General features: G+C 48.9%; 2 protein-coding genes across 5 annotated transcripts in view; one reads left to right on the top strand and one right to left on the bottom strand.

Moving 5' to 3' along the window:
* The window catches only part of MMS19 (MMS19 homolog, cytosolic iron-sulfur assembly component), a 28203-nt gene extending 26903 nt beyond the window's left edge, over positions 1-1300 (bottom strand). For 3 of the 4 annotated variants that reach the window (XM_037138942.2, XM_037138940.2, XM_037138939.2), the window contains exon 1: positions 1149-1300. In XM_037138942.2, the coding sequence (XP_036994837.2) occupies positions 1149-1263 (115 nt within the window). In that variant the 5' untranslated portion in view covers positions 1264-1300. The remainder of the gene's footprint in view (positions 1-1148) is intronic. The other variant, XM_037138941.2, reaches the window with a different exon arrangement.
* Positions 1301-1593: 293 nt separating this feature from the next.
* Positions 1594-25834, top strand: part of UBTD1 (ubiquitin domain containing 1) — a 55430-nt gene continuing 31189 nt past the window's right edge. The window contains exon 1 of the mRNA XM_037138948.2: positions 1594-2197. Within this exon, the coding sequence (XP_036994843.1) occupies positions 2128-2197 (70 nt within the window). The 5' untranslated portion in view covers positions 1594-2127. The remainder of the gene's footprint in view (positions 2198-25834) is intronic.

Genomic DNA, 25834 nt, shown 5'->3' on the forward strand with positions numbered 1-25834 from the left:
TAGTGGAATGGCAGCATCAGGCATCTGCTCCTTGATGCTTCCATGAAATTTTGCATGGGCCTCTCATAGTCCTTTTCATGTAGTGATGGGCACATACCTAATTTGTATTTATATTCCTGTTGCTTTGCATCTGTTTGGAGAGTAATACGTGTTCAATAATTATGAAATGAATAAAGTGGAATTGCTAAGGATCAAAGCATTATACTTCCTGAAAATTCACTATATTAATTTACCACATATTCTAAAAGTTAATATGTTCAATTTTGAAGAGAAGTTCATCCTTTACTTTTCTCCAAGCATGAGAAATTTCTAAAAATAGACAAAACTCATGTTTTCATGAGATTATTTTGTATTCTATTACTTAACACGAGATCCGAAAGCCTCCTAACATTAAAAAACTTATTTTTTTTTCCTAAGAGAGTGATGTCTCAGAATTCCAAGGAAATCGGGAATTTCTTTTATTTATTTAAATCTTAGCTAAGCTGTCTGAACTAAGAGATCCTTGAACTGGTCAAAAGCAGGAAATTGGAGATCTGGGAAAAGGATAAAAACAAATACCACATGAAAAAGTCATGAAGCAAATTAATCAAGAACTTTACCACGAAACGGAGGAAAAGCCTTAAGGAGGATACGCAGAACAACTCAAACTCCCTCAGGCTGGCTTCTCCCCTCTCTCCAATTACAGCCAGGGATCTGGCCGCCCGGCCACTCCCAACATGCCACGCGACTGGAGCCGATGCTCCAGAATATGCTTCTTCTCCTGTCAATCTCCCAGAAACGACATGCTTTCACGGCGTAAGCACCACAGTCTAAACTGGAGTATCTGGGTCCGAGTCCTGGTTCCCCCGGCTGTCTGATCTGCGAGTCTCTGGGCCTATTTCCTTACGTGTGAAGTAGTAATACCTCTCCTAAGCCGGGCCGGCGCACAAGGTGGCTATAAAAGATGAGGGGAGTAAAGGCACTTTAAGGAAGATGCAAGGGACTATCAGTTTGTTACGGTTCCTAAGTACACGATGCTCACAACCTGACTCGGACCAATCTCTCAAAGACACCGCTGTCCCTCACTCCCATCCCGCTCCGCCACAGTGCTGAGGCCGCTCCCTTCGGTCGGCCCCCAAGAGGAAGCCGCGCGGCGACGTCTGGCGTACCTGCAGCCACTTGGTCAGCGGGGCCTTCCTGCTGACCCATGACGAAGTCGTACACGAGGCCCCACAGGGCGCCCGTGGGCGCCACCGCCTCCAGATCGGCGGCGGCCGCCGCCATGACGCGAAAAGGAGACCGTGGGAGGGGAAGTGGGCTGTGGCTCGGAACAGGCCTCTCGGCGCACGCGCCTACTGAACCAATCTTCTGGCGAGGATTGAGGGGGCGGGGCGCTCCCTGGATCACGTGCTGTGCCGGCTCCTGGCAAGGCAGTTTCAGGGAGGAGTGGGACAGTTCTTTCCCCGAGGGGCGGGGCCTGGAGTCGGCGTTGTGGCGCGGGGAAGGAAGGCCACTTCTGGGCATGCAGCCGGGGGCCATTGAGTGCAAGTGATTTCTGGCCCGGCTACCCCGGAAACGGGTGGCGGGGCGGGCACCTGGCTGGGTGGGGCCGAGGGGCGGTACGCACCCTAGGGAAAACCAATGAAAAAATCAGGCCTGCCCGAGGGGGCGGTGCCGACGGTCACATGCGCACCTGCGGCGGGTGGTGGCGGCGCGGGCACCGCGGGCCGGCGACTACGAGCGGGGCTGGGCTGGGGCGGGGTTAGGCAGGTGAGTGACAGGCTCCGAGGGGCTGGCCCCAGCTGGTAGTCTTGAGCTAGCCGGGTGTAGCTGTGGCGGTGCCCGCCCCCTCTCTCCGCCCCTTCAGTGGAGCTGCTTTCTGGCCGGGCACTGTCGCGGGCCCCCCTGGCCCGGCCACCTGGGACTGTGTTGGGGAGTCGGCCACCTCCCTCTCTCCCCTCACCCGCAACCGCAAAGTTTGTGGCGAAGCCGGCGCTGGGGTAGAGCGAGCCCCCGGGGGAGATCGGGGAGCAATCGATGAGGGGCGGCAGGAGCCGTTGACCCCGGACGCCGCCGTCCGGGGTAGGAGCGCGGAGCAGTTGACCAGCTCGCCGCCTCTGGTGCATGGGGGCCGGCTGAGGAGCCAGCATGGGCAACTGCGTGGGGAGACAGCGCCGGGAGAGGCCGGTCGCCCCGGGACACCCCCGCAAGCGAGCAGGTAACAGCGGGGAAGGGAGCGGGGCTACGGGCGCCCTGCCAGTTGTCCCCCTCCTTGCCCAAGTCCTAGGTTTCCCGAACGACCTCCCACGGCTCCGGGCGCCTGGCTTTCCCCGAAGGTTGCTCCCGAGCCAGACGAGGGGCCCCCTCCCTATCCCTGGTGGCTGGGGAAGCCGAGTTGGGGCAACTGGGAGCGCTGACCCGGCTTCGAGCTCAACTCGCTCCAACTGGGAAGCTCCGGGTGGGAGTGGGGGCGGGGGCAGGAAATGTTTGCAGACCGCAGCGGGGCCGGCGGAGGGGAGGAGGGCTGGGGCAAGGGCGCCGCTGGCTTGGCAGCCGGGCCGGGGTCGGATGCCGGCCGGTTGGGACACAGCGCGGGCGTCCGACCGTCCCCAGAACTCGGAGCGAGCGAGGCGAGAACAGTCGGTCCTTCCAAAAGACTGTCTGTGTCATTATCCGGCTGCAGATCGTGTCTGCCGGAATCCGACTTGCTGAAGCACCGCAGGACTCTGGGAAAGAAATCTTTATTTTTCCCGCAGGGCGTTTTAGAGCCTCCTTGCCTTCTGGGAGTCTCGGAAAAGTGGGGTGTGGGGTGGGAATCGCCCTCGGGTTTTTGGGATCTTTCCCAGCCACGGGAATGGGATCTGCTCACTTGGTGATCCGCGAGGGCCGGGCAGCGCCGTCTCACTTTCTTGGTACACTCCTATCCTGGCACTTCGCCCTGGGAAGAGAGCTGACGGTCGTTTCTCCAGGTCTAGTACTTAACTTCCTTCTCTGAGGATGTTGCAAGGACCTTCTGAGAATGATAAAATCGTGGCCGTTTGAGCTGAAAGACACCTTTAAACTTGTCTAGAGTCCAAATAGAACCTATCTCCTCCTATCTATGAAAAAGCCTATATCCAGAGACGTTGAGCAACTTGCCCAAACCCACACAGCTAGTTAGTAGTACAACTGGGGCTAGAACACAATCTCCTTTTCCACCCAATTGCCACATATCCCTTTGTGTAAGAGGAGCCACAGGCAGAGTGGTTAATGAAGTGGAAACTCTAGTTGGAGTTTCCTGTCTCCTTTAACACCAAAGGTGTGTTGGGACGATGCGGAAACTGGGAAGGAGGGTGAGGGAAACAGGGAAGGATGTCTGTATGGTGGACAGGATGACTTGTGGAAGAAGAAATGTGTTTTTTATGGGGGGGGTAGGCAAAATTTAACATTGAAATCCTCTTGGCAACCCTGGCCATTCTGACTGAGGAAAGTTGATTTTCAAAGCCAAGGGCTTTCTTCCATTCATTCATACATTCATTCCACAAATATTTATTATTTATGTACTCAGTTCACATAATTGATTTTGTCGCATTTATCACTGTTGACAACCATCTCCTACTTGAAACTCTCCCCTTCCCTTTTTGGCATTAGACTATCCTGGTTTTTTGCTCAGATCACTCCTGGGTGTGGACATACTCTGGGTCAGTTTGACAGTCTGTTTCTTTCTCTCATTATAGTCCCTCCCAGAGAAATCTTACTCAGTTCCACAACTCTGTCCATTAGGAAGACCCCTATACTGGATCTTCAACTATTTTCTCTCAAACGTTAGACTCATATCTCTAAAATACCCACTGGACACTCTGATGTAGTTGTCCTCAGATTTAGCACTTCTAAAATCAAGCTCTGCATTTCTCCCCTTCAGCCAGTTTCCCTTTGCTCTTCCATTCTTGCAGCCGCCTAACTTCATATGTTGAAGACTTCTCTCTGCTGACTCCCAGAAGCTTCCAGGTCTCTGTCTCCCAGCCAGTCAGTCACTGGGACCTACTGTTTCTTCCTTCAGCAGGTCTTATAAACCTGCCCCTCTCTACTTTACTTCACGTCCTTGTCACCTCAAGTGCAACTCATCTCCCAGGCTGACATTAGTTCCCCACCAAAGGCAAGTTCATCTTCAGTCATTCATTCAGTGCCTGTACGCGGTAGGCCCCCCAAAAGACATTTGTTAAATTAACCTGGTCTAAACCATATAGTTCTGTGTTCAGAAAAAAATTTTGCAAAAAGTCCTTCCCTATGTCTACAAGAAGTTTAACTCTCCAGACTGTTCAAGTTGGGTCTAGTCCTTCTTTTTAAGGCATGGTTTCTTTCTCTTCCCTGACAACAGGCCACCAGTGTTTGCTGATGCTTTTTCCCCCTGCATATGAAGAGCCTTTCTTCCCTTCAAGGTCCACCTCAAATCCAATATTTTTTAAAAAGAACCTTGCCTGACAATTTCACCCCCACCCCAATGGACTTGATTGCTTCTTCTTTTTTATAAAAAAAGATTTTTATTTGTTTTTAGAGACAGGGAGGGAGGGAGAAAGAGAGGGAGAGAAACATCAGTGTCTGGTTGCCTCTGACAGGGCCCCCACTGGGGACCTGGCCTGCAACCCGGGCATGTGCCCTGACTGGGAATTGAATGGGTGACCCTTTGGTTCACAGGCGGGTGCTTAATCCACTGAACTACACCACCCAGGGCTGAGAACTTCTTCAGACACATTGCACCACTTAATTAACAATTATATACTACATATTATTAGTCCTTTCTTTGATGTTTACAGACTTATATCAGCAATTACATTGCAAGCCTTGAAGACTTGGGTTCTGTCTTTTCCACATGTGTGTCTTTCTCACTCATATAACCATCCACGCACACACATACATATACTCAGCACTAGGCACAGTGGCTTGTGCAGAGGATACACTCTATAATTGTTGATTTGAGAAAGCTGACCCAACTTCATCTTACCATCTAAATTTTTCATGTAAACATTTTACTGAGTTATACATCTGCATGTTTACCTCGTAGTGCATCATTGTTTTTTTTTTTTTTTTTTTTTGCAATTCTGTGGGTCTCACTATGAGTAGCTTTATTAATAATATCCAAAGCCAGGGGGAACTCACTCTGTAAAATGACAAGTTTGGTATAAGGGAAGAAATCCTTCTTAACTCAGTGCGCACCTGGCATTCCTGTAACATCTGCTGCTCACCCGTTGACAAGGACACAATTTTATGTTGTAACGCTAATGCCTAAAACTCCCTAGCTCCCACTGTAACTCCTGCATTTCCTTGGTCACTGGTGTAATGGAAGCAGGCCTCACAGAGAGCTAGCATCTATGCTGTAGTCCTAGGCCCATGGTTGGATAACCCTGGACAAATCATCAAACCTCACTGGGTCACACTTTCAACATCTTAGAAAGGGAAGGGTTTATACTACATCCTTAGAGCCATTGGAATCATCTTCACAAAGGCAAGTATTCAAAACTGGAAAGTTATTGAGTTGAAATCTTATGCCTTGTCACCCTTTGTCCTTAGTTCTCTCTTCCTTGTCACTTGATGGATGAAGCAGAGATATAACACCCACTGGTCAGGCAGTGTTGGATTAGCTAGAAGAATTAGGTGGTCTTCTCATCTCATCAAGTCTTGTGGTTATAACTTTATTTTTTTTAACTGTTAATGCAAACCTAGTGGTCTTTGTTCTTCCCTTCATGTGGAGTGGCCCTTATATACTTCAGAGAATACTTGGGGATTTACTCTTTTTTGGGGGGGGCTCCTGCTACCCCATATGTATATACCCTAGGTAGATCAATGTCTCTGACCAAGAAGTGAGTGGGTGAGGCTGCCCCTCCTTTGGCCACCCCTGGATGAAATAGAGGTGGTAGAACAGGCCAATCTCTTGCCCAGCTCCACCCTTTGAGAATGTGGCAGGGCTGAAACCCAGATATCTGACTCTCTGAGGTGCCAGGCATATCCACTTACATTCTGGAATCTCAGGCTTGGGGTGGACAGACCCAGGGTCCTGTTTTGGGTTAGTTGGGCTTGGCTGCAAGTCAGCCTCTCATTGTGTAGGCTGCTGTGGCTATTCTTGAGAGAGTAATTGGGCAATCTCTCCATTTGCTCAGTAAATATTTACTGAGTGCCAGGCATCTTGCTGGCTGTGAGCAGATCTGGTCCTTGGCCACATGGAGCTTACAGTTTAGGGGGACAGATATTAAATATATAGTCATGCAAATTAAGTGTGTTCATACATGAAAATCCTGTATGATTATTTTACAATGATGTATTATTATATATGCTGGAGATGCTCACATTTATCGTTTCAGCCCATCCTCTCCTTACATATTCTGCTGCCTACTCAACACATCCAGTATCTAAAAGGCTTCTCAGTTTAACATGCCCGAAACTAAATAAGTTCTCCTTCCCACCCCTGCCCTTTCCAGACTTGCCGATCTCAGTTACTAGTGATTTCATCTTTCCAGGCGTCTGAGCCCTGACTTCTGCCTTTCTCTCACATCCCACATCCGCTGAATCAATAGATTTTGTTGTCTTTGCCTTAAATATATCCAGAACCTGCATCTTGCCATTTTCACCACTTTCACCCTGGTTTAAGCTACCATCGGCCTCTTAGCTGACCTTGCTACTTCCTCCCTTGTCTCCCGAAAGACTATTTTCAGCACAGCAGGGAGTGGTGCTGTAAATCGTTTAAGTCATATTTTGTTACTCCTTTGCTCCTCATCTCAGTCAAAGTCCTTGTGTTGGTCTACAAGATATGATGTGCCTTCCAACAGCTTAACTGTCTTAAGCCATCTCTTGCTCTTCATTTCATTCCAGCCCCTGATATCCGATTGGATTCCTCCCTCCTTCTCCTCCAGGTCTCCTCAAACATTCCTTTTCAGTTAAGTCCTTATAGGCCATCCTTTTTGAAATGGACCCCCTTCCCTCCGCCACTCTCCTCCTCAACATTATCTACCACCCTTCCCTATTTTTTTTTATGGCACTTACTACCATCATCTGACATCGGCTGTCTCCCCTACTGCATGTGGCCAGAGATTTTTATTTACTCACTCCCTCGTACCTAGAGCAGTGCCTGGCATATAGTGGGTGCCTAATATTGTTGGGTGAAATTAGTGTGTCTGACAGAGCTGGTGAGTTTGCAGAAAAACAGGAATGAGAAGACCTGATTGTGTTCCCGTCTTAAATGGGTGTTAGGGCAAGTATCTGATGAAGAGACTGAACTGCAACCTTAGAGTGGCGTTTTGTTCCTGGGACTGGTTTCTCTCTCACCCAAGGCCTGGGGAAGGTCTCAAATGCCTGGGATATAATTTCCTGTGGTTTGAGAGCCTCCTGCTAGAAGATACCAAGGCTGAAGCAGGTGAGCTGAGTGAAGCCCTCTGGTAGGGTCCTAGCCAGGGAGTAGCACTTGCTAGTCTTTTTATGTGTATATTTACGTAAGAGCATCACCCGTCCCAGCTCTGCATGGTATTTGTAGTCACAGACTCAAGGGGAAGGGATGGGGTGGTCTAACAGACTGAGGCAGGGGGGAGGGTAATGTGGATTCCAGACCGCTCTACCCCATTGACTTGTTGGGGAATTTTTAGAATCATAGAATTTTAGAACTGAAAAGGAACGTAAAGATTTCTTTAACCTCTTTTTTCTTTTCCAGCTATTAAAAAAAAGAGAGAATAAAGGTATCTCTACTCCCTGCCGAGTTCACAAAAATGTGGTACAACCTATATAAAAACTGCCTGGGCTCCTTTAAGTTTCAAGTGTGCTGAGGCCAAGACATTGTAGGGAAGTGGTCAAGGTCAAATGTACTGAAAAGGGAGGAGGAGGAGGTCTAGTCTCTTTGCCACTTGTTTGGGTGGTGATCTTGGGCCAGTCATTTGTTTGTGCTCAGGTGATGCTCTGTTTAATAAATAAAAAGATGATAGTATCTTCTGTTGACTTCAGAGAGATGTTATGGGGATAAAATAAGCTGACACTGTTTTAGAAATTCCTTTCAGGGCTGCACAGTCTGCTGGTATATGAGATCCCAACCTGGAACCTCATCTGGCATTGATGGGAAATACGGCCTTTGTTCTCTGCTCCTTCCTAATGGTGTTACTTTGGACAAGCCTCTTGATCTCTCTCTGAACTCAGTTTCCCCATTTGTACAATGGGATGACTGTGACCCTGCCGTGACCTCCCAGAGAAGTCGTAAGAATCAAGTGAGATCCTGGATGAAAAGAGACTTTGTGAACTTATAAAGTTTCTAGTTCTCAAAGCTATAGAATTTTTACACACAAAACCATAGCCAGTGATTTCCAACCCCCCCCCCCCCCCGACACACACACCATATCACTGAAGCTTACTGTTTTTTTAAAGGGCAAAACTGTAAATGTTTAAAAACTGTTTTGGATGGGAATCTTCTGAGATGGATAATATGCTTCCAAGCAAAGTATGCTGAGCACAAATGACTTCTCTTTGCAACCTGACAGTGTTGGGTTCGCACCTGTATGTACAAAGCGCTTGTTCGGTGTAGGTGGGGACCGCAGAGCTTCTTTCTCTCAGAAGTCTTTATGTCTGAAAGAGGGCGGAGGAGGGGTGAACTGGTGGCAGGCAGAAGGACATTACCTGGAGAGCCTGTTCAGAGGACCTACCTCCAGGTCCAGGGCAGCAGCCTTGTGAGACGGCTGCTTGAGTCCTGTTCCTGGCTCTGATGGAGAAGAGCGGCCCCGCCTGATGGGTGTTGTGCTTGTGACAGCGTGAGGCCTTTGGGCTTCTGAGACTCTAGGGCAGTGGGCCCCAGACCAAGTGGTGCCCTGCTGCTGTGCTTTTGGGGTTCATGTTTCTACCTATACTTGTTGCCGTTTTCTCCCTGGTCACTCCTTCCCCCATTAAAATTGTGTTTAAATATACATACCATAAATTTTACCATTTTAATCACTTGTAAGTGTACACTTCTGTAACATTAAGTGCATTAAGTACTGTTGTGCTACCATCACAACCATCCATCTCCAGAACTGGTTTTGTTTTCCCATACTGAACCTTTGTACCCACTAAACAGTACCTCTCCATTCTCCTCTTCTCTTAGCTCTTGGCAACCATCATTCAGCTTTCTGTCTTTATGAGTGTGACTACTTTAGGTACTTATGTAACTGGAATCATACAGCATTTGTTCTTCTGTGACTGGCTTATTTCACTCAGCATAATGTCTTCAAGTTTCATGCATGTTGTGGCATGTGTCAGAATGTCCTGTTTTAGGACCAAATAATACTCCATTGTGTGTGTATACAGTGTTTTGCTCATCTGTCATCCATTGTAAGACACTGAGGTTGTTTCCTCTTTTTGGCTGTTGTGAATGATGCTGCCATGAACACGAATGTACAAATATCTTTTTGAGACCTTACTTTCTGTTCTTTTGGGTGTGTGCTTCAAAGTGGAATGCTGGATCGTATCTTAACTTCTGAGGAAAACAGTAAGCAGTTTTCTTCAGCAGCCACACCATTCTACATTCCCACCAGCAGGGCACCAGGGTACCCATTTCTTCACATCCTTGCCGATACTTACTATTTTATGGTTTTTTGTTTGTTTGCTTTTTTTTTTTATCGTAGCCATTTTAATGGGTGTGAAGTGGTATCAACAAAGTAGTTACTTCTTGAGACCCTATCTGCTAGGCTCCAAGAGCAGCCCCTCTAATTTCTTGAGCTTCTTAGAGCTGTGCCTAGGGAAGGAGTGGGTGGGCTCGGAGGGAAGCCCGATGGGTGCCCCACAGAGGCAAACACAGGCACTTGGGTGGCAAGAATCTGTGACGTTTTTCTGGTCAGTCAGAATTCGGTTTCTTTTTTTTTTTAATATTTTATTTTTTTAAAGATTATTTATTTTTAGAGACAGGGAAAGGGAGGGAAAAAGAGAGATAGAGAAAGAAACGTCAGTATGTGGTTGCCTCTCACGTGGCCTCCACTGGGGAGGCCTGCAACCCAGGCATGCGCCCTGGACTGGGAATCGAACCACCAACCCTTTGTTTCTCAGCCTGTGTTCAATCCATTGAACTACACCAGCCGGGGCAGAATTTGGTTTCTAACTATGCAGTCAATGGTTAGGGTGGGTGGATGGACAGACGGATGGATGGATGAATGTCTTCAATTAAGCAGAGCATTTCTATATTACCATTTATCTGGCTCCTAAAGAAGGTTAATGCTCTCTTAGTCTGAGCGCCCCTGTTTCAGCTTCTTTTTGTACACGAGAGTTGCAGGACTGTGGTTCATCCAGAGGATGTGGGGTGAGTGCACGGCACAGCATGTGACAGTGATGCGCCAGCATGGCACTTGTCTGCTGCATGAGGCCATGTGCTTCACTCCGAATTGCTCGGGACAAGGCTCTCTGCTTTCTGAACCCACAAGGAAGGGGGACTGAGCTCAGTGTGTACCCACACCTCTGACCAGCCCCACCTCCTCAGCGCCTTGGTAAGAGGAACCTGCCAGGAAAAGAGGCTGGAGCACCTTCTTTCTGCAGGGTAGTGGAGAAAGAAGTCCCCCTACTCTCAAGAGTGGGGGACAAGGATGGCCTCGTTTTTACCTGTCTTCCCTGGGAGGCTGGCACCAGAACTTAAACCTAGGTAGGTAGGCAGCCAGCCAGTCCCCAGGCAGCCCGGATCTAGTCAAGCCTGTGGACTTGGAGTTTTGTTGTGATTAGGGCTTGAAGAGATGCAATAGCAACAGCTCTCCTTTGCTGGGTGTGTACCAGGTGCCAGAAACATCACTGTGCAGTATCTTCGTCAGTCCTCACAACCACCCTATAGATGAATACTACTGTTATCATTTTATAGATGAGGAAGTCAAACCTTAGGCAGGTGACATCTCCTGCCCAAGGTCACACAGCTGTAAACAACAGAGCCAGGACTGGAACCCATGTGGTCTGATTTCAGAGCTGGTGGCCCCTGTAGTTTATTTTCGCTAGAATGTAAATGTTTTTTAAATAGGCATTTATTATTGAATGCCTTGGTACAACATGCTAGATCTATTCCGACAATCACCTTATTTCATTCTCCTCATTTTGCCCATGGGAACATTTTTGCCCATTTCCCATTTGGGAAAGCTAGTGGTCTTGATGCTGAGAAGATGCAGAGCTGGAACTCAGCTTAAGTACTTTGACTCAATTCCGGTGAGGGTCCCACTGTGCTGTGAGCTCTCTCCTCCACCTCCCATGACAAGAATCTGGGAGGTCACCTGTGAAGTCCATAGAGAGAGCTTCAAGGACAGTAAGCACTCCCTTCCCCTTCCACTGCTATCACCTCCCCCTTCAATTTCCCAGCCCCTAGATCCCAGCCTGCACATCTAGGGGCCACATATACCTGCCACGTAGTAGGCGCTCAATAAATATGCATTGAATGTTATTTGAAGGCTAAGTGTCCTAGGAGCGGTAGAATCTCAGCCAAGATTGTGTTCCTAAAGAGAAACACAAGTAGAATGCAAACATCGTTGTTTTCTCCTCCTTCTCCCAGAATGAACCTCTGCTTTCCAACTCCCAGATGCCAGGGACTTGAAAAGAGTGCCCTGGCTCTGCAGACTTGGAATTACTCCCAAATTCCTAAGGGAAAGGAGGCAACAGAGTCACATTAGCAAAGCACTTGCAGGATCAGGTGTCACTCTTTGTAATTAATAAGACTAACAATCCTTTGCTCTGCTCAGCATTTTTACAGTTTTCAAAGTGCTTTCTCAAGTATAGTATGTCATTTGATTGTCATAGCCATCCTGTGAGGTAGGCAGGGCAGGAATCATTTTTCCTGGTTTATGGATGAGGGTACTGAGACTTAGGGTGTTAAGCTACCCAGAGTTGTTGACAAATAAGTGACAGAGAGGCAGAACGTGGAAGGCAATGGCTCCGCTGCTTTCTTACTAGTAAGAAAGGCTCAGGTCAGAGCCTCAGTTTCCTCCTCTGTAAAATGGGGGCAAGACCAGTGTATTCAAGGGTTATATATATGGAATGCTGTGTATGAAGTGATCGGCAAGAATGCCCACACACAGCAGACGCTTAGTGAACAATGGCAGTGGGCTGTCAATGACAACCAAGGGTAAATCCAGTGTTCTTTCAGGACTTGTATTCTACTGACTCTCGTTCAGCCTAGAGTGTTGGGAGGGGCAGAGAGGAGCTTCCCCTGCCCAACCTGGGAAATCTGATTTGGGCCACCCTCTGCCCTTTCCCCTGGAGTCAGTGTACAGAAAGCATTTCTTTTGATTCGTAAGATCTGAGATCCTTCATAGAGGATGTTTATAAGATGCAGTTTTCTTTTTGTAGCTGGTAATTCTAACAGTTTTGACAATTATTTTATTCATGTAGTATCCATTTGCATTTTATTATCCCAGCTCCTCCAGCTCATTAGCCTTGGGCAAGTTGTTTTGAATTTTGGGAGCCTTACACTCCTCATCTGTAAAGTGCAGATAACAGTACCTACTGCATGGGGTTGGCGTGAGAATTAAATGATTAAACACATATAAAGTCCTTATAATGGTGCCTGGGACATAGTAAAATACCCAATAAATGGTAGTTATTACTTTTTACCATTATCACCATGCTTGTCACTATTTAAGCCACCTGTCTCCAACCTTCCTCTGCCCCTCAACTTGAGAAGCATGGCCGGTGAAGTTTACATACAAAACCTAATTTCCAACAAGTATACTGACTGGTTATCTATCTTTCTTGTCATTATAGTCATTCATTCAGGAAAGCAAATTGGAAGCAAGTTGCCCAAGAGTGATGTTATTATAGAAATAGGCTTGAATCCAGCTTCATTTTTAAAAATATGAATCATTCACAAAACTTAGGAACTTCAGTTCTTGTCAGTAACAAATCTCTTACAACACCCCCACATTCTTGCTGATTCCAGCAACAACCAGTGGCTACTTTTCTGGGCTGTCTCCTTACAGATGCAAACATTACTTGCCTGGTAGGTCAGAGCTCTCGAGTGCCCTCGGTCTGCTGTGGCCCATCTTCAGCCTGGCTGACATCTCTGGGGCCATCACGCATTCCTGCCTGGATTCTACCACATTTCTCTTTGTCAGTTGCAAACACCTCCTCCGTAAACTTCCAGGAAATGGTGACAAACATCCACAGTAGAGCCACTTTTCCGCACTTGATATACAGCCCTCTGCAACTAGAATAAAAAGCATTTGTTTTATAATTATTATATACCACTCTGTATTGAGCCGTGACTGTGTGGCAGGTGGTTCAGTAGGCACTTCGTACACATCCCATTGAATCCCCTTCGTGATTCCTTGAGGGTGCGATCGTCCTCATTTAAGGGGAGAGGCTCAGTGACATTAACTACCATGTGCAGGATAACACCGTGAGAAATGGAAGGTTTTGGGTTCCAGACCACTGTTTTTGGTTCTCAGTCCTGGGTTCCTTCCATGCAACATCTACCTCACTGTCAATTTCAACTTCAAGGTTCACTGGGCTCTAAACAGGTATAGCCGGTTTACTGACATCATTGCTACCCATGCCTAGCAAATAGTCCACTTCTGCCAGTTTTCACACTACACCTGAATGTGCCAGCAAGTGCACTTGGTGACAGCCTTCATGGATTTGTCCCTTCTTCCTCCTCTCCCGCCTCTCCCGCCCCCCCCCACCGTATGCCATGTCTGAGAAACAGACCACTCTGTCCTCTGTAATATGGGGTATCACACATGATATTGGTTATTTAGAGAATGCACTCTGTTCCCCCAATAGGTCATGTGACCCGAGCATTTCATTTCCTGAGGCCTTACAGCAGCTCCAGGAATCATCATTACTGGAATCTGTACCACTTACTAATTTTCTGTCACCTGTGTGTTAGTCACCCTACTGGGTGTTTGGCTTCATTGTTTTCAACTTTCACATCAGCCCTGTGAGGTAGGCATAATTGCCTTCACTTTACAAATGAGAAAACCGGGGCCCAGGGAAACCACTTGCCCATGAAAGCTGAGGAACTGCTGTTTGAATCCTGGTAGTTGTATCCTGAGGCCTGTACCTTTATCACCGTGGGTAACTGCCTCTAAACATTTACTGCATCTGCTTTATCCTGGGCACTGCAGTACATGTGGCACGTCGCAGAGAGTCCATTCTTCTCCTCAAGGAGCTTGCAGTGTGATGGACTGAATAATACTGGAGCTTTTGTGATTCGTTTTCCTTTTTTCCAAACCTATTTCTGCCTGGGCACCCCTGGTGGGCAGATCCATGACACAGTGCCAAGGGTCCAGGGTGAGCTAAGGGGACAGTCCTGGGGAGCTGGCAATGCTCTTGATGCCATGTTTATGCCCCAGGCTGACTTCTCTGGTTGCTGTTTGCCCTTCTTTGCTCTGTGCTTTCACATCAGGTTCACAGAACCCAGTCTGGGCTCATCCTCGTCTGGCCCAGCATAATATTCTTGTTTATGGCCCAGTCCAGGGCTGGCTGCTGAGAAGAAAGGGGGCCTCATTTGGCTTGAAACTTACTGTTGCTATGGCTTTTTATAAGGTCCCAGATGACATTTTAAAACCACCACATGCTGTATGTACTGTCATTTGGACCCTCTCCCTGGGAAGCAGGATGGGCTAGTTTTTGTGGTCAACAGGCAGAACAAAAGTTTCATCAGGCCCTTTAATCTGCAGCCGACCCCACCTGCTCGAAGCTGAGCCTAGCTCAGTCCCTGTGACACGTGTCCCATGGGAGATCCAGGCCTGTTGTTGATCATCAAACACTTTTCCTGTGGCTCTGGACAGAGATGGATCAGCCTGCTACTTCTGACAGCCCCATTCCTTGGGCATTTGTCTGTGCCAGGGCCCTGGGCCAGAGGACACGTCCAAGGGGAGACTTCAGTCTGCAGATCCTGTCCTACCTGAGTACAGCCCACCACCCGGTGCTAGTTTGGGTATGGATGGCTGGAGGCCCCCCCTATTTTTTCTACCTGAGGACATGCTTGTTGATTTTAGAAAGAGAAGGGAGGGAGAGGGAAAGAAGCATCAACGTGAGAGAGAAACATTGTTTGCCTCTTGTACGTGCCCCAACTGGCGACTGAACCTGTGGTCCAGGCATGTGCCCCCACTAGGAGTCAAACTTGCGACCTTTGGTGTTTGGGGTGTCAACCAATTGAGCCACACTGACTAGAGCTGGAGGCCCCTTTTGTAGGCTGGGTCTGGGGCCTTAGTTTTAGAGGTAAAACAATCCCTTCTTCAGAAGCTGTGAGGTTGGCAAGCTTGCTCAGAACCCATTCTTATCGTTTAGGGAAAGGGAATCGGCAATTATAAGGAATTCAGCTGAAGGAACTGGTTCAGGGAGGTCCAGCTACTGTGAAGTCAGAGATGGAACTGGTGTTTGACCCAGGAAATCTGACTCCATTTCCTTTGCCCTTTCTACTTTATCCTGCTTCATTCTTTCAAACATGTGTGCACATATTATACATGTATATCTTATCATCCACGATGGTTTTCCATCTGTCTAGGGGAAGAAGCAAAGACAAAGGTGTGAAACCATTTCAAGCAAGACAATGTGCAGACAAGTGGAGATGAAGGCAACGTGTAGACACTTTGGAAAGAGTCGAGGCGGCACAGGGCAGGTATTGGGGGTGAATGAGGAGAGTTTGAAGGGTAAGGTTGGAGAGAAGCAGTTAATGTTGTTTATTGTAGAAGTACTATGTGTTCATGTAAAAATATAAACAATACCAGAAGACCCAAAGAAGAAAATTTTATGTTCCCACCACCCAGAAAGACCCCCCATTCCCCATTTGTTATTACCTTCCTCCCTTCTTTCCTCCCTTCTTCCCTCCCTCCCTCCTTTCCTTCCTTCCTTCTCTGACAGTAGAATCACATTGGCTATATATACCAAGGTAGGGATGGTCCTGAGAGTAAGTGGGGTTTAGGTCAAAGGGAGCCTCTGCTGGTTCCTACAAATGGGGTGCAGATGACTGATATGGTTTGGGAAGAGCCACCCAACATCTGTGAGCCGTGAGGACTAGAGCCTGTGAGGAAGGAGGGGCTCCAGCACCCCAGACTTGGGATTCACATTTCATAGTGTCTCAGGTTTGCTCCCCTCTGCCTCCCCAGGGGTCAGGGGAAGGAATTTCTCCTTAGTTGTCTCAGAAGCTGGCTCCCCCCCTCCCCCATTGTATAGATCCCTTTCTTTCCCATCTACCACCCGGATTCTTGAGCAGAGTTCTCCGTCTCCTGAGTTGGGGACACATAGCCAGTTTTGCCACATCACACGCTCTGCTGCTGTGTGAGGTCATTTCAGGGGAGAAACTATATATAGCGGAGGACTAGCATCAGGACAGCTCCATATTGTTCGGGCTGTTTCGCAGTGCCCTTCCGCTGATGCAGCCACGGTCACCGCAGACTCCGTGCCCGATGGTGGGCGCTGCATTCTGTCTTCAGTGTCTTCTCTGTGTTCTCCAGCCAGTGCTCACCCACATCGCTCCCCAGTTCTGGCCCCACTCAGGCCCAAATGAGCTTTTGAAGGAGCAGCCTCAGGAGAGAGACATTGGGGAGAGTCAGGTGGTCAGAGTTCTCTTCCAGTTCTACCACTTGATACCTGTACGTATGGCCGTACACCCATGATTCCCTGATTCCTTATGTGAATGATGAAGGAGTTGGTCTGGAACAGGAATTCTGTGCTAATTGTTTAAGCCAACAGAACCCTTTCAGATGCAAGCTTACAAGGTAGCTTAATATATACAACCAAGTGGATGCTACACTGTTGAAGCCAGGGAGACTGGGGCCGCAGGAGGGTCCGCTGAAGTCTCGGGGTCCTGCAGAGCACACAGATTGAAAACCACTGGTCAGGACGACTGTCTGAGGTTTCTTCCAGCTTAGGGATTTGTGGATCTGGCCTTGGGATGGCCTCTGGCATAAATGACCCATCAGCAGAGTTACAAGCTTTGTGACCTCGGGAGACTTTGACGCTGGTCTTGGGTAGACTGGAGGTGTGGCATAGGACAGAACTCTTGGGGCAGATTTTTTTTGTAGTGGGGCATGCAGGGGATAGAACAGAGTTTGCAGGTCCGATTTGACTTACTAGCCTGCATTGTCATGGGCTGTTTCTTCTGGCCTGCTCCACCTGCTTCTCCTTTTAGTGCTGGTTTTTCCCAAAGAAGAGATGGAAATGAAGATATAATGCATTTTAGGCAAGGAAAGTACATTTAATTTAAGTTGCCTGGGGCTGAGTTACACATTTTGTATGTGGAGTATTTGTAGAGCACAGCGGTGCCTTTGGCAGACAGCAGAAAGCCAAAATCTGGGGCCAGTTTTCCTTCATTCAGCAAGTTTGTTTGTCAAGCCCCTGCTTTGTATTCCTGGAGGAGCATAGGGAGATCCCAGCTGTGTTAAGACCTCTTGATTGCAAGTAACAGAAACCATCCAAACCAAGCTTAAGCAAAAAAGGTGATTTATTAGAGGGTTTCAGGACCCCATGGCAGGATTGCTGCCCTGCTTTAAGCAGGGATTGGAAAAACCATGTTAGATTTTTCTCTTTGTTTCTTGTCATTGCAGCCTGGCTTCCTGCTTCCTCAGCCCACACGGTCCCAAGTGTTCCTGCTACAGTTCTAGCCACACTCACAGGGATTCATATCTCCTAGTGCAAACTCTAGATTCCCGGGGGAGTTCCATGGGCCCAGCTTAGGTCATGTCTCTACCGTTGGTCCACTCCACCCTGGTTAGGATGGGGTCACGTGCGACAAGACATGCCTGGCAGGGACCCTACTGACCCTGTGCAGATTCAGAACAGCTTTAGAAAAGAACTTGTAAGCCCCACAGACAGCCCCAAAGCTGTCTGCTCCTCCAGTCCTAAACGAGGAGCTATAGTCCAAGGAGGAAACACTCACTGGCCATACAGGGAAGACAGGAAAGAAGTGACCTTTGGCAGAGCCTGCGTGTTGACGAGTGCACAGCTCTTCCATTTGGGATGATCAGACGGAGGCACCAGGCTCCTCAGCCTGGTGTGGACAGCATTCCACACAGGGGACAGAGGCCCCTCCAGGTTAGCTCGGGGAAAGAGGGCTCGTTGGCAGGATTGTGGCAAGTCATCCCACCTTCATGGGAGCTGGGGCTGGAGAGCAGTCAGGAACGGAGGCAGCACTGTCTTTTGGGGGCTGTCTTTTTAGAGGCCGATAGTCTCTCTGCTTTAATCTGAGCCTCTGCCTTGGCTTTCCTCTAGGTAGACCCAGCCCTCTCCCCTTATTCTTTGGTTTGTTCCATGGCTGAGCACACCAATACCAAATTCTGGCAGCCAGTGGATTGGATAATCTAGGTCACGGGACCACCCAGGTACAGGTAGCTCAGGTAGCTGTGGAGGGCGGGCACTGATCATGTGGGATATGAGGTTGTCCTTTTCAGATCTTGGGGTGAGGCAGACATTAAGAAACAGTCTCCTCATATTTTCTACAGTCGGGGTGCTTATGGATGTAGGAGAGCAGAGCCTTGAAGGATGGAATGAAGGAGGGGGCTCAGGAAGTGGATGAGCCTGAGCTAAATAAAGCAAGGGTGAAGGGAGGGGCCAGGGGCAGGTGTGCTTTTCAGGGATGGGGCAATAGGCCTGAAAGGCGCCTTGCAAGCTGACTATGGAGCAGGGGTATGGAGGTGATGGTGAGCTACTGGGACACGTGACCAGGGGAATGCCCGGGACTTGAGGGGGTGCTTCTGGACTCAAAGGATGGCTAGGGAAGGGACAGAGCAGGACAGAAGGCAGGGAGGCCAAGTAGAAGGCTGGCAGTATGCACAGGCTGGAGGGAAAGGGTCTGTGTTGATAGATACAGAGTGGAAGTGCAAAAGGTGTGGAAGCCCCTTAGGTAGAAAGTCCACAGGATTGGGCGACAGGTTGGCCAAAGCAGAGGGAGGGCTGGAGATGTGATAGGCAAGGATAGGAGCACTGGGGAGGCTCTGGCAACACTGGGGACTTGGGGAAGGGAAGCTCTTCAAAGGAGAGAGATTGTTAGGCTCCAGAGCAGTGAGGCTGCTGGAGTGCTCATCATTGTTCTCAGCTGGGAGAACTGTGCGCGTTTAGAGCAGAAAGGGAAGTTCCGGGGTAAGGGAGGAGACTGCTGGAGGTGGGTTGTGGGCCCACCAGCTCTGCTTCTCAGGAACTATGACTCTGCCCAAGTCACCTCAGCTTCTGCATCCTCAGAGTTCGCCCAGTCCCCTCCTACAGATGTGGGGAGGTCAGAGGTTATGTACATGACAATGCGTTGTGCACAGGAAAGGCTCGTACAGATGCAGGCAGCCTTGTTGTTGTTGTTGCTGCCTGTAGGACAGCCTGCATGGTGACCCCTCTGTAGGGTCAGGGAGCCTTCCTTCCTAGACCTGCCACTATGTGACCTGACACTGGCTCTGTGCAGCCAGCCTTACCTCCCGGGTGGGTGACATTGCTGTTGACTCCATGTCACCTGGGGTTATGTCAATAATAGCGCCTGTCTGGAACTTGAATCTGGGGGTCCCTGACTGACTGATTAGGTCTAGGATTAGTTCACCCCACCACCGACCTCCAGCATTCCCGATGGGTCCTGTGTCGGGGGAGAGCCCAGGGGCCAGGACTGAGGCTGAGCTGTCCTCTAAGAGTGAGAAAAGAGCAGCTGGGGCAGGAGGCCGCTGTGGACAGCTTACCCCAGGTGCATTTCAGACTGGAATAGGAAGGTGATTTCTGCTCCACATGGGCCTCCTTGGCCTGTTCCCCATGGAGAAAGCCATGGAGCACTTATTCCAAAGTTCCCAGGAAAAGGGGAAATGATTAAACCTGCATCCTGTTTTGCCACCAGCCTAGACGAGGACTTGGCCAGGCATAGTAAATGGGGGCAGTGATGGGAATACTGGCAAAATCCTGGGGCTCCCAGAGTCAGAGTAACAGAGGGCTTGAGGAGGGGACCCGAGGTCAACCAGCAGGAGAGCCAGTGGCACTCCTCATTCATTCCTGACTTCTCCATCCATCAGTGCCCGGCAGCCTGGTCCTTTCTACCCAGCTGCCCCTTCTTCAGGATGTGGCCCAGCTTTCCCCTGCTGCCCACATCCTGCTCTCCCTGGCCTCCCTGGCCTCCCTGGCCTCCCTGTTGCTCACCTACAACCTGCCTCTCTCCTGGAAGGCCAGCTTCCTGTGCCCAAAGTCTTTGGCTTGGGTCTTTTCCTTCATGCTGCTTCTTCTCCTACAGCCCCTTTGGCCTCCTTTGGAGTGCCTGCTCCACCCCCACCCCACCCCCCAAGCAAGACTTTGTATGCTCTTGCCAGCTCATTTCCAAACTTGGGCCTCTTGGAGTATTACTTTTCCTAAAGCACAGCAGCTGTGCATTTCACTGGCCTGCCCAGCTGTTCTTGTCCTCGGCCACAGAGGTCATGTCATTTGTGACAATAGATAGGAAATGAGAATGAGAGAGTTGCCAGGTGCCTCTGCACTGCCCATCCAGCTGCCTGCATTCCTACTAGGAAACAGTAACAGTAATAAAAATAATAAAGCTAACACTTATAAATACTTTCTGTATTCACTTACCATTTTCTAGATGCTGTGCTAAACATTTTACATTAACCTACATAATAATGTCGTGAGACAAGCTTTATGACTGTGCTGTCACAGCTGAGGGAAACTGAGGCTCAGAGAGATTATGTAATTTATGTGACATCGCCAGCAAGTCAAGTGGTAGAATAAGACCAGAACTCGTGTGGGTCTGACTCCCATGCCCATCTCTCAAGTGTGGCGATGCATCTGCCTCCCGCTGGAGGAGAGTTGTGGCCTGACATCCCACATCCCACATCCCACGTAAACTTCGACTTCTCCTTCCCTGCCAGTCGCCTGTTGCAAGAAGGAACTAGTCCAGATGAGGAAGCGCTGCACTGTCCCTCTCAGAGCTGTGCTCTGTTTCTCTTGTCTCCGCACCACAGACAGTGAGGAGACCTTCGGGTGCGAGAGGTCATGGTGTTCTTCTTCGCTGTCGATTCCCCCAGACCAGTCTCCCGTTTTACAGCTGGGGAAAAATGCCCTCCTACTCTTTTTTTGAGTATATTTTATTGACTATGCTATTACAATTGTCCCGTTTTTCTCTCTCCTTTCTCCCCATCCATCCTGCACCCACCTCCCACCAGCATATCCCCCTTTAGTTCATGTTCATGGGTCATACATATATTTTTTGCCTTCTCCATTTCCCATGCTGTTCTTAACCTTCCCCTGTCTATTTTGTGCCTACCATTTACACTTATTCCCTGTACCTGTTCCCCCATTCTCCCCTCTCCCCCTCCCCACTGATAACCCTCCATGTGATCTCCATTTCTGTGATTCTGTTTCTGTTCTAGTTGTTTGCTTAGTTTGTTTACATTTTTGTCTTTTAGGTTCAGTTGTTGATAGTTTTGATTTTGCTGTCTTTTACTGTTCATAGTTGTGACCTCCTTCTTTTTCTGTGTCCTCCTGATCTTAAGAACTTACTGGACATTACCCTGACAAAGGAGCCTCAGAACTAGAAATAATAACCTCCCCTCTTGAACTTCCATCTGGTGGTCTTCCCACTCAGATCATGTTGCCGTTCTATCTCAGGGCTAGAAGCACTCCCCGATGTGCCTCTTCTACGTGTTCTGCATTGACTTAGAACATCGCTCTTTGCGGTAGGCCCTTGGTGTTCTGTTCTTGTCTGTGACTGATGATCGTCAGTGGGAGAGAGGAAGAGAATAAGAGAATATAAAAATCTCTGGGGATAGGGCATATATGAAGTTTGAAAAAGTATATGCAGTATCATAATCACTTTTGGGATTTGAAAAAATACATATATTGTTTTTTAAAGGTAAACCACTGAAAGTGGAATTTAACAGAAATCTTGCCTGATGTTAGAGTCATTCTCCAGTGGGCCTGACAGAGTTTCGGGTGGGGGCATGTATGTGAGGCCTGTGTTTATCAAAAGACGACATGTGTGCTTTAAACGGCTGAGATACACGGTCTTTCAACAGGAGAACACAGTGTTCTGTCATTTTGTGTCCTGTGGCCCCTTGGTGGTTGACAGTAGGGTCCGAGAATGGTGCTCACTGTGTGAAGGCATCCTGCCTGCCTTGTCTCAGTCGGGCAAGATGCCCAAACCCTCTTGGCGCTCTGGGTAGCCTACCCGATGGCTTGGCCGTTTACTTCCTGCTGTGTACTAGATGAAGGCAATACCTAGTGTAGAGGCCCAGTCTGGAAGCGTTAAAGGCTGGTCTGAAGCACGTACCTCTGTAGAAGCTCAGATGTACATCGAGTTTCTGCCTGCCAGGCTCCGTGCTTGGCCCTGAGTATGCAGCTGAATAGCACAAGTACGCCCTGTCCTCGTGTTACTCACAGAGTAGTGGGAAACAGATTATGCTCAAATAATCAAAATGTAGCGCGTGCTACAAAGGACAGAAGAGGATGTTGGGAAGGAATGGTGGGGCAGGAGGAATGAATTGTTTGGAGTGGAAAATCAAGAAGACTTTCCTGGAAAAAGATACCTAAGTTGACACCTGAAGGCTGAGCCTGAGGTAGCCATGTTTGTCTCATGTAGCCTCACCACTGGCCAGGGCTACTTGCTGGCTTTGGGCAGAGGCAGTCCTCCCAGGGCCCGCTGCTGGTAAATGAACATGAGCTAGGTTTCAACCTCTGCTTGCCCCCGCTCCAAGCAGTCATATGTTAGGCACAGCCCTGGGGTAGGGGGCCCTCGTCTGAGCTGGGTAGGAGGAACTGCCTGAGTGAAGGCCCTTGGTCAGCAAAGAACATGATGCCTTCCAAGAAGGAAAAGAAGACATTGGAGGAAGCATGTGGCCACCTCATCTTTTCTCTCCATAGTGAGGATTTATTTTCCCTTTCAAGGAGAAAGGAGAGGGAGGTCAAGTGTGGAGCACTATCTAGAGCTACCAGGCTGGTCAGTGAGCATTCAGAGTCTGCCTTCAATGGGGCTGCAGTTGGTGAACTCAGCTCTGACCTTCTTGCCATAGCAGATGTACCTTCCACAGTGTCCTAGGAAGAGAAAAGAGTTATTAGGAGCAAGTTTTGGGGAAGCTGGGCCAGAGACCGAGGCCCAGGGCCTGCGAGCTTTCATTCAGCCTCCTGAGACAAGTGCGTACTTTGTGCTGAGTTTTGTGCTCATCTTGTTACTTTGGGATATCATGAACTTTGAACCTTCTTCTTTGTCTTCTCACCTGAAACACACTCTCTTCCCACAGTTAGGGATAACGGCCTCACATGCAAATGATGGCTGGTAAAGAAGACGACACTGCTGGGCAGAGAGTTCTGCTCATCCTGGGGCATGCTTGAGGGAGTGGCATTCCTAATTTAGTTCTAGATGCTTGGACATACACGGACCATTAATTTATGGAGTAGACTAAACTCTAAGCTCTTGGGGGAGGGGTCATATCTTGTTGACTAGTGAGTCTGCAGTGCTTTGCATGATGCTGGGCTCATCAGAGGGCAGAGGTGCACAGCGTGACTTGGAGATTGAATAGTCCCCTCCAGCATCTCTTCAGGAAGGCTGTCCATGTTCTAATCCAGGTTTTCAGTCTTCTTGCCCAACACCTGCCTTTGTGCCACAGCTGCATTGTGACGGAGCCACCAAAGGATGTTTGGGGAACTTGAAATAATGACTTGAGGAACTGGGGCTGCTTAGCAAGAAAACACAAAGGCACAGGGAGATCAGGAAGGTGGTCCTGAAATCCTGAAAGAACTGTTGTTGTGTTATTATTACCACTTACTGAGCCCTTCCTCTGTGCCAGGCACTGTCCTGGGGCTTCATGTACACGAATTCATTAAATCCTCACAATAATCCAAAGAGGAACATATTATATCTCTACTTAATCAGGGAGGGAACTGGGGTTTGGATTAGATGATCCACCCAGGATCATCCACCTGGGATTTGGAACTGATCTTTGACTTCCAAGCTTATAATTGCTAAGAGATTTTAACCTCCACACAGAGCTGCCTAGAGATTTTGTCATGTTGTTTCAGAAGACAAAGCTGGAACTCATGGGCAGAAGTTCCAGGAAGGTAGTTTTCTGTTCCCCATAAGGGTGGTTTCTCTTCCTGAAGGAGAGCAGCCTGAAGTTAGAAGGAACTTCTGTCCAAGAGCCCAGCTTCCACTGTAGGACCTCTTGGCTCCAATGGGATCTGGTTCAGCAAAAGCTGAAGCTCTCCTGCCCTGGCCTTTTTCTGAATCAAGTTGTGTGGGCCACCTGAGACAGGCACAAGCAGCCAGACTTCCTGTATCATCCAGCCCTGATCTCTGTGTTCTATTCTCTTGTTCTTTCAGAAACCCCAACTGCAGGGCTGGGCCCACTTTTTCTTCAACAGGAGGTGGGCAGCAGTGTGTGCCTGACCCACTTTGGGATGAGATTCAGGGGAGGGCAGACTGGATGTGCAGACCTCTTCTGGGTTCCATGAGGCTATAGATGTTTGCACGATGACACTGATTGTCCTCTGACTTTTGCTTCGCCTCACTGACTTCCTATGGCCATGTGTCTGGCTCCCGAATACACAGGGGCGTGGTATAGTTCTAGAGCCCCTGCCACAACCTCAAGTGAGTTGATTATGAGAGCTCTTCTGTAAACCCCAGGAGGCTGCAGGAGCAAGTGACAACTGATGGAAATTGAGTCCGGCAAGACACAGATGAGATCGCCTTTCAGCGCCAGAGCGTTATGGCAGGACAAGAAAGTTGGAAAAGCCTGAACTGGGTGTTGTCTAGCTGCCCACCCAACGTGGAGTTTTTCCACTTGGCACCCTTGCTGAGTCTGATCAGCTAGACTTTCCTTGAGCAAGGCTAGCTTTTGATGTCTCTAATGAGGAGAAAGTCCTTTCTTGTGTTGGCCTGGTCCTCTACAGAATGTGTTCCTGTATGCTGCCTCTTTGTTCCTCACTGGCCTGGTGGTGGGGGTCTGTACTCACTGAGCTTGAACGAGCCTGGCCAGGCCTTCTTTGGTCTCCTACTCACTGGTTCTGCATGAGCAGATCTGCTTTTCTTTGGTGAACTTTTCTTGTTCCCACCCCCAGTAATTTAGTCAGAGTGAGCATTGATGACCTGATAGCATGGTGAGGTGAAGAGAGGGCATGGGCCATGCCCAGGTCATCCCAAATGTGTGGCCAGGCGAAAAGACCACCCTGAAGATGCTCAATCTTGTCTTTTGCTGCCCAGGTGTATTCTGCCTCCTCTTGACCACCTCATGTTTAATGGGTAAGATCTAAAAGTCCTTTCTGAGCAACAAGGTCAAAGCTTTTGGCTTTCTTCCCCTTTAGTACCTGGCTAGTAGGCTAAGATTGTGGTTGGAAACATAGGAGCCATATGGTGCCAGGAACAGGACGTAACAGCTGGGAGGAGGGACTTGGAGAGGGCCAAGGTGTGATGGCCAAGCACCTTGGAGAAGGGCCACCGTTGCTGGAGGCTGGGGCCATCCTCGTGACTCCCTCCTGCTTCTCCTTTAGAGGCCTTTCACCTTCCCGCCTTCTCTCTTTTTTTCCTTTTTCTCTTCTTGTGAGGCACCCCTGAGCTATTCTGCCTTCTAGCTCTTTAGCATCTTCTCTGCCCTCCAGAAGATTCCCAGATCTGAAGATTTGGCATCCTTGACACACCATAGTTTTTCTAATATCTTCTCGTCAGTGTTCTGCAGCCACGCCTGCTACTTCCGAGCAACTCCTGTCTGCACCTGGGAGCTTTAACATCAGCACCACAACCATACATTCTGGACGTCTGCCTGCTAGCCTGCCCAGAACATTTAATTGGCTCTTGCAGGAGGTGAAATCTTACTCCACAGGGATGCTTCGTGATAGTGCTTTAATCCTGAAGGCCAGGTTCTGTCGTAGAAATTTCATGTGTTGTAGCAGGCCAACAAGGAGGCCGCTTGGGGGCAGTGGACAGAAATGAGCATCGACGGGCACCTTCCAGGGGCCAGCGTTCCCGGGA

Source organism: Artibeus jamaicensis, unplaced genomic scaffold, assembly GCF_021234435.1.
Source record: "Artibeus jamaicensis isolate MK-2021 breed Jamaican fruit bat unplaced genomic scaffold, CSHL_Jam_final contig_252, whole genome shotgun sequence".
NCBI classification, from domain to species: Eukaryota; Metazoa; Chordata; class Mammalia; order Chiroptera; family Phyllostomidae; genus Artibeus; species Artibeus jamaicensis.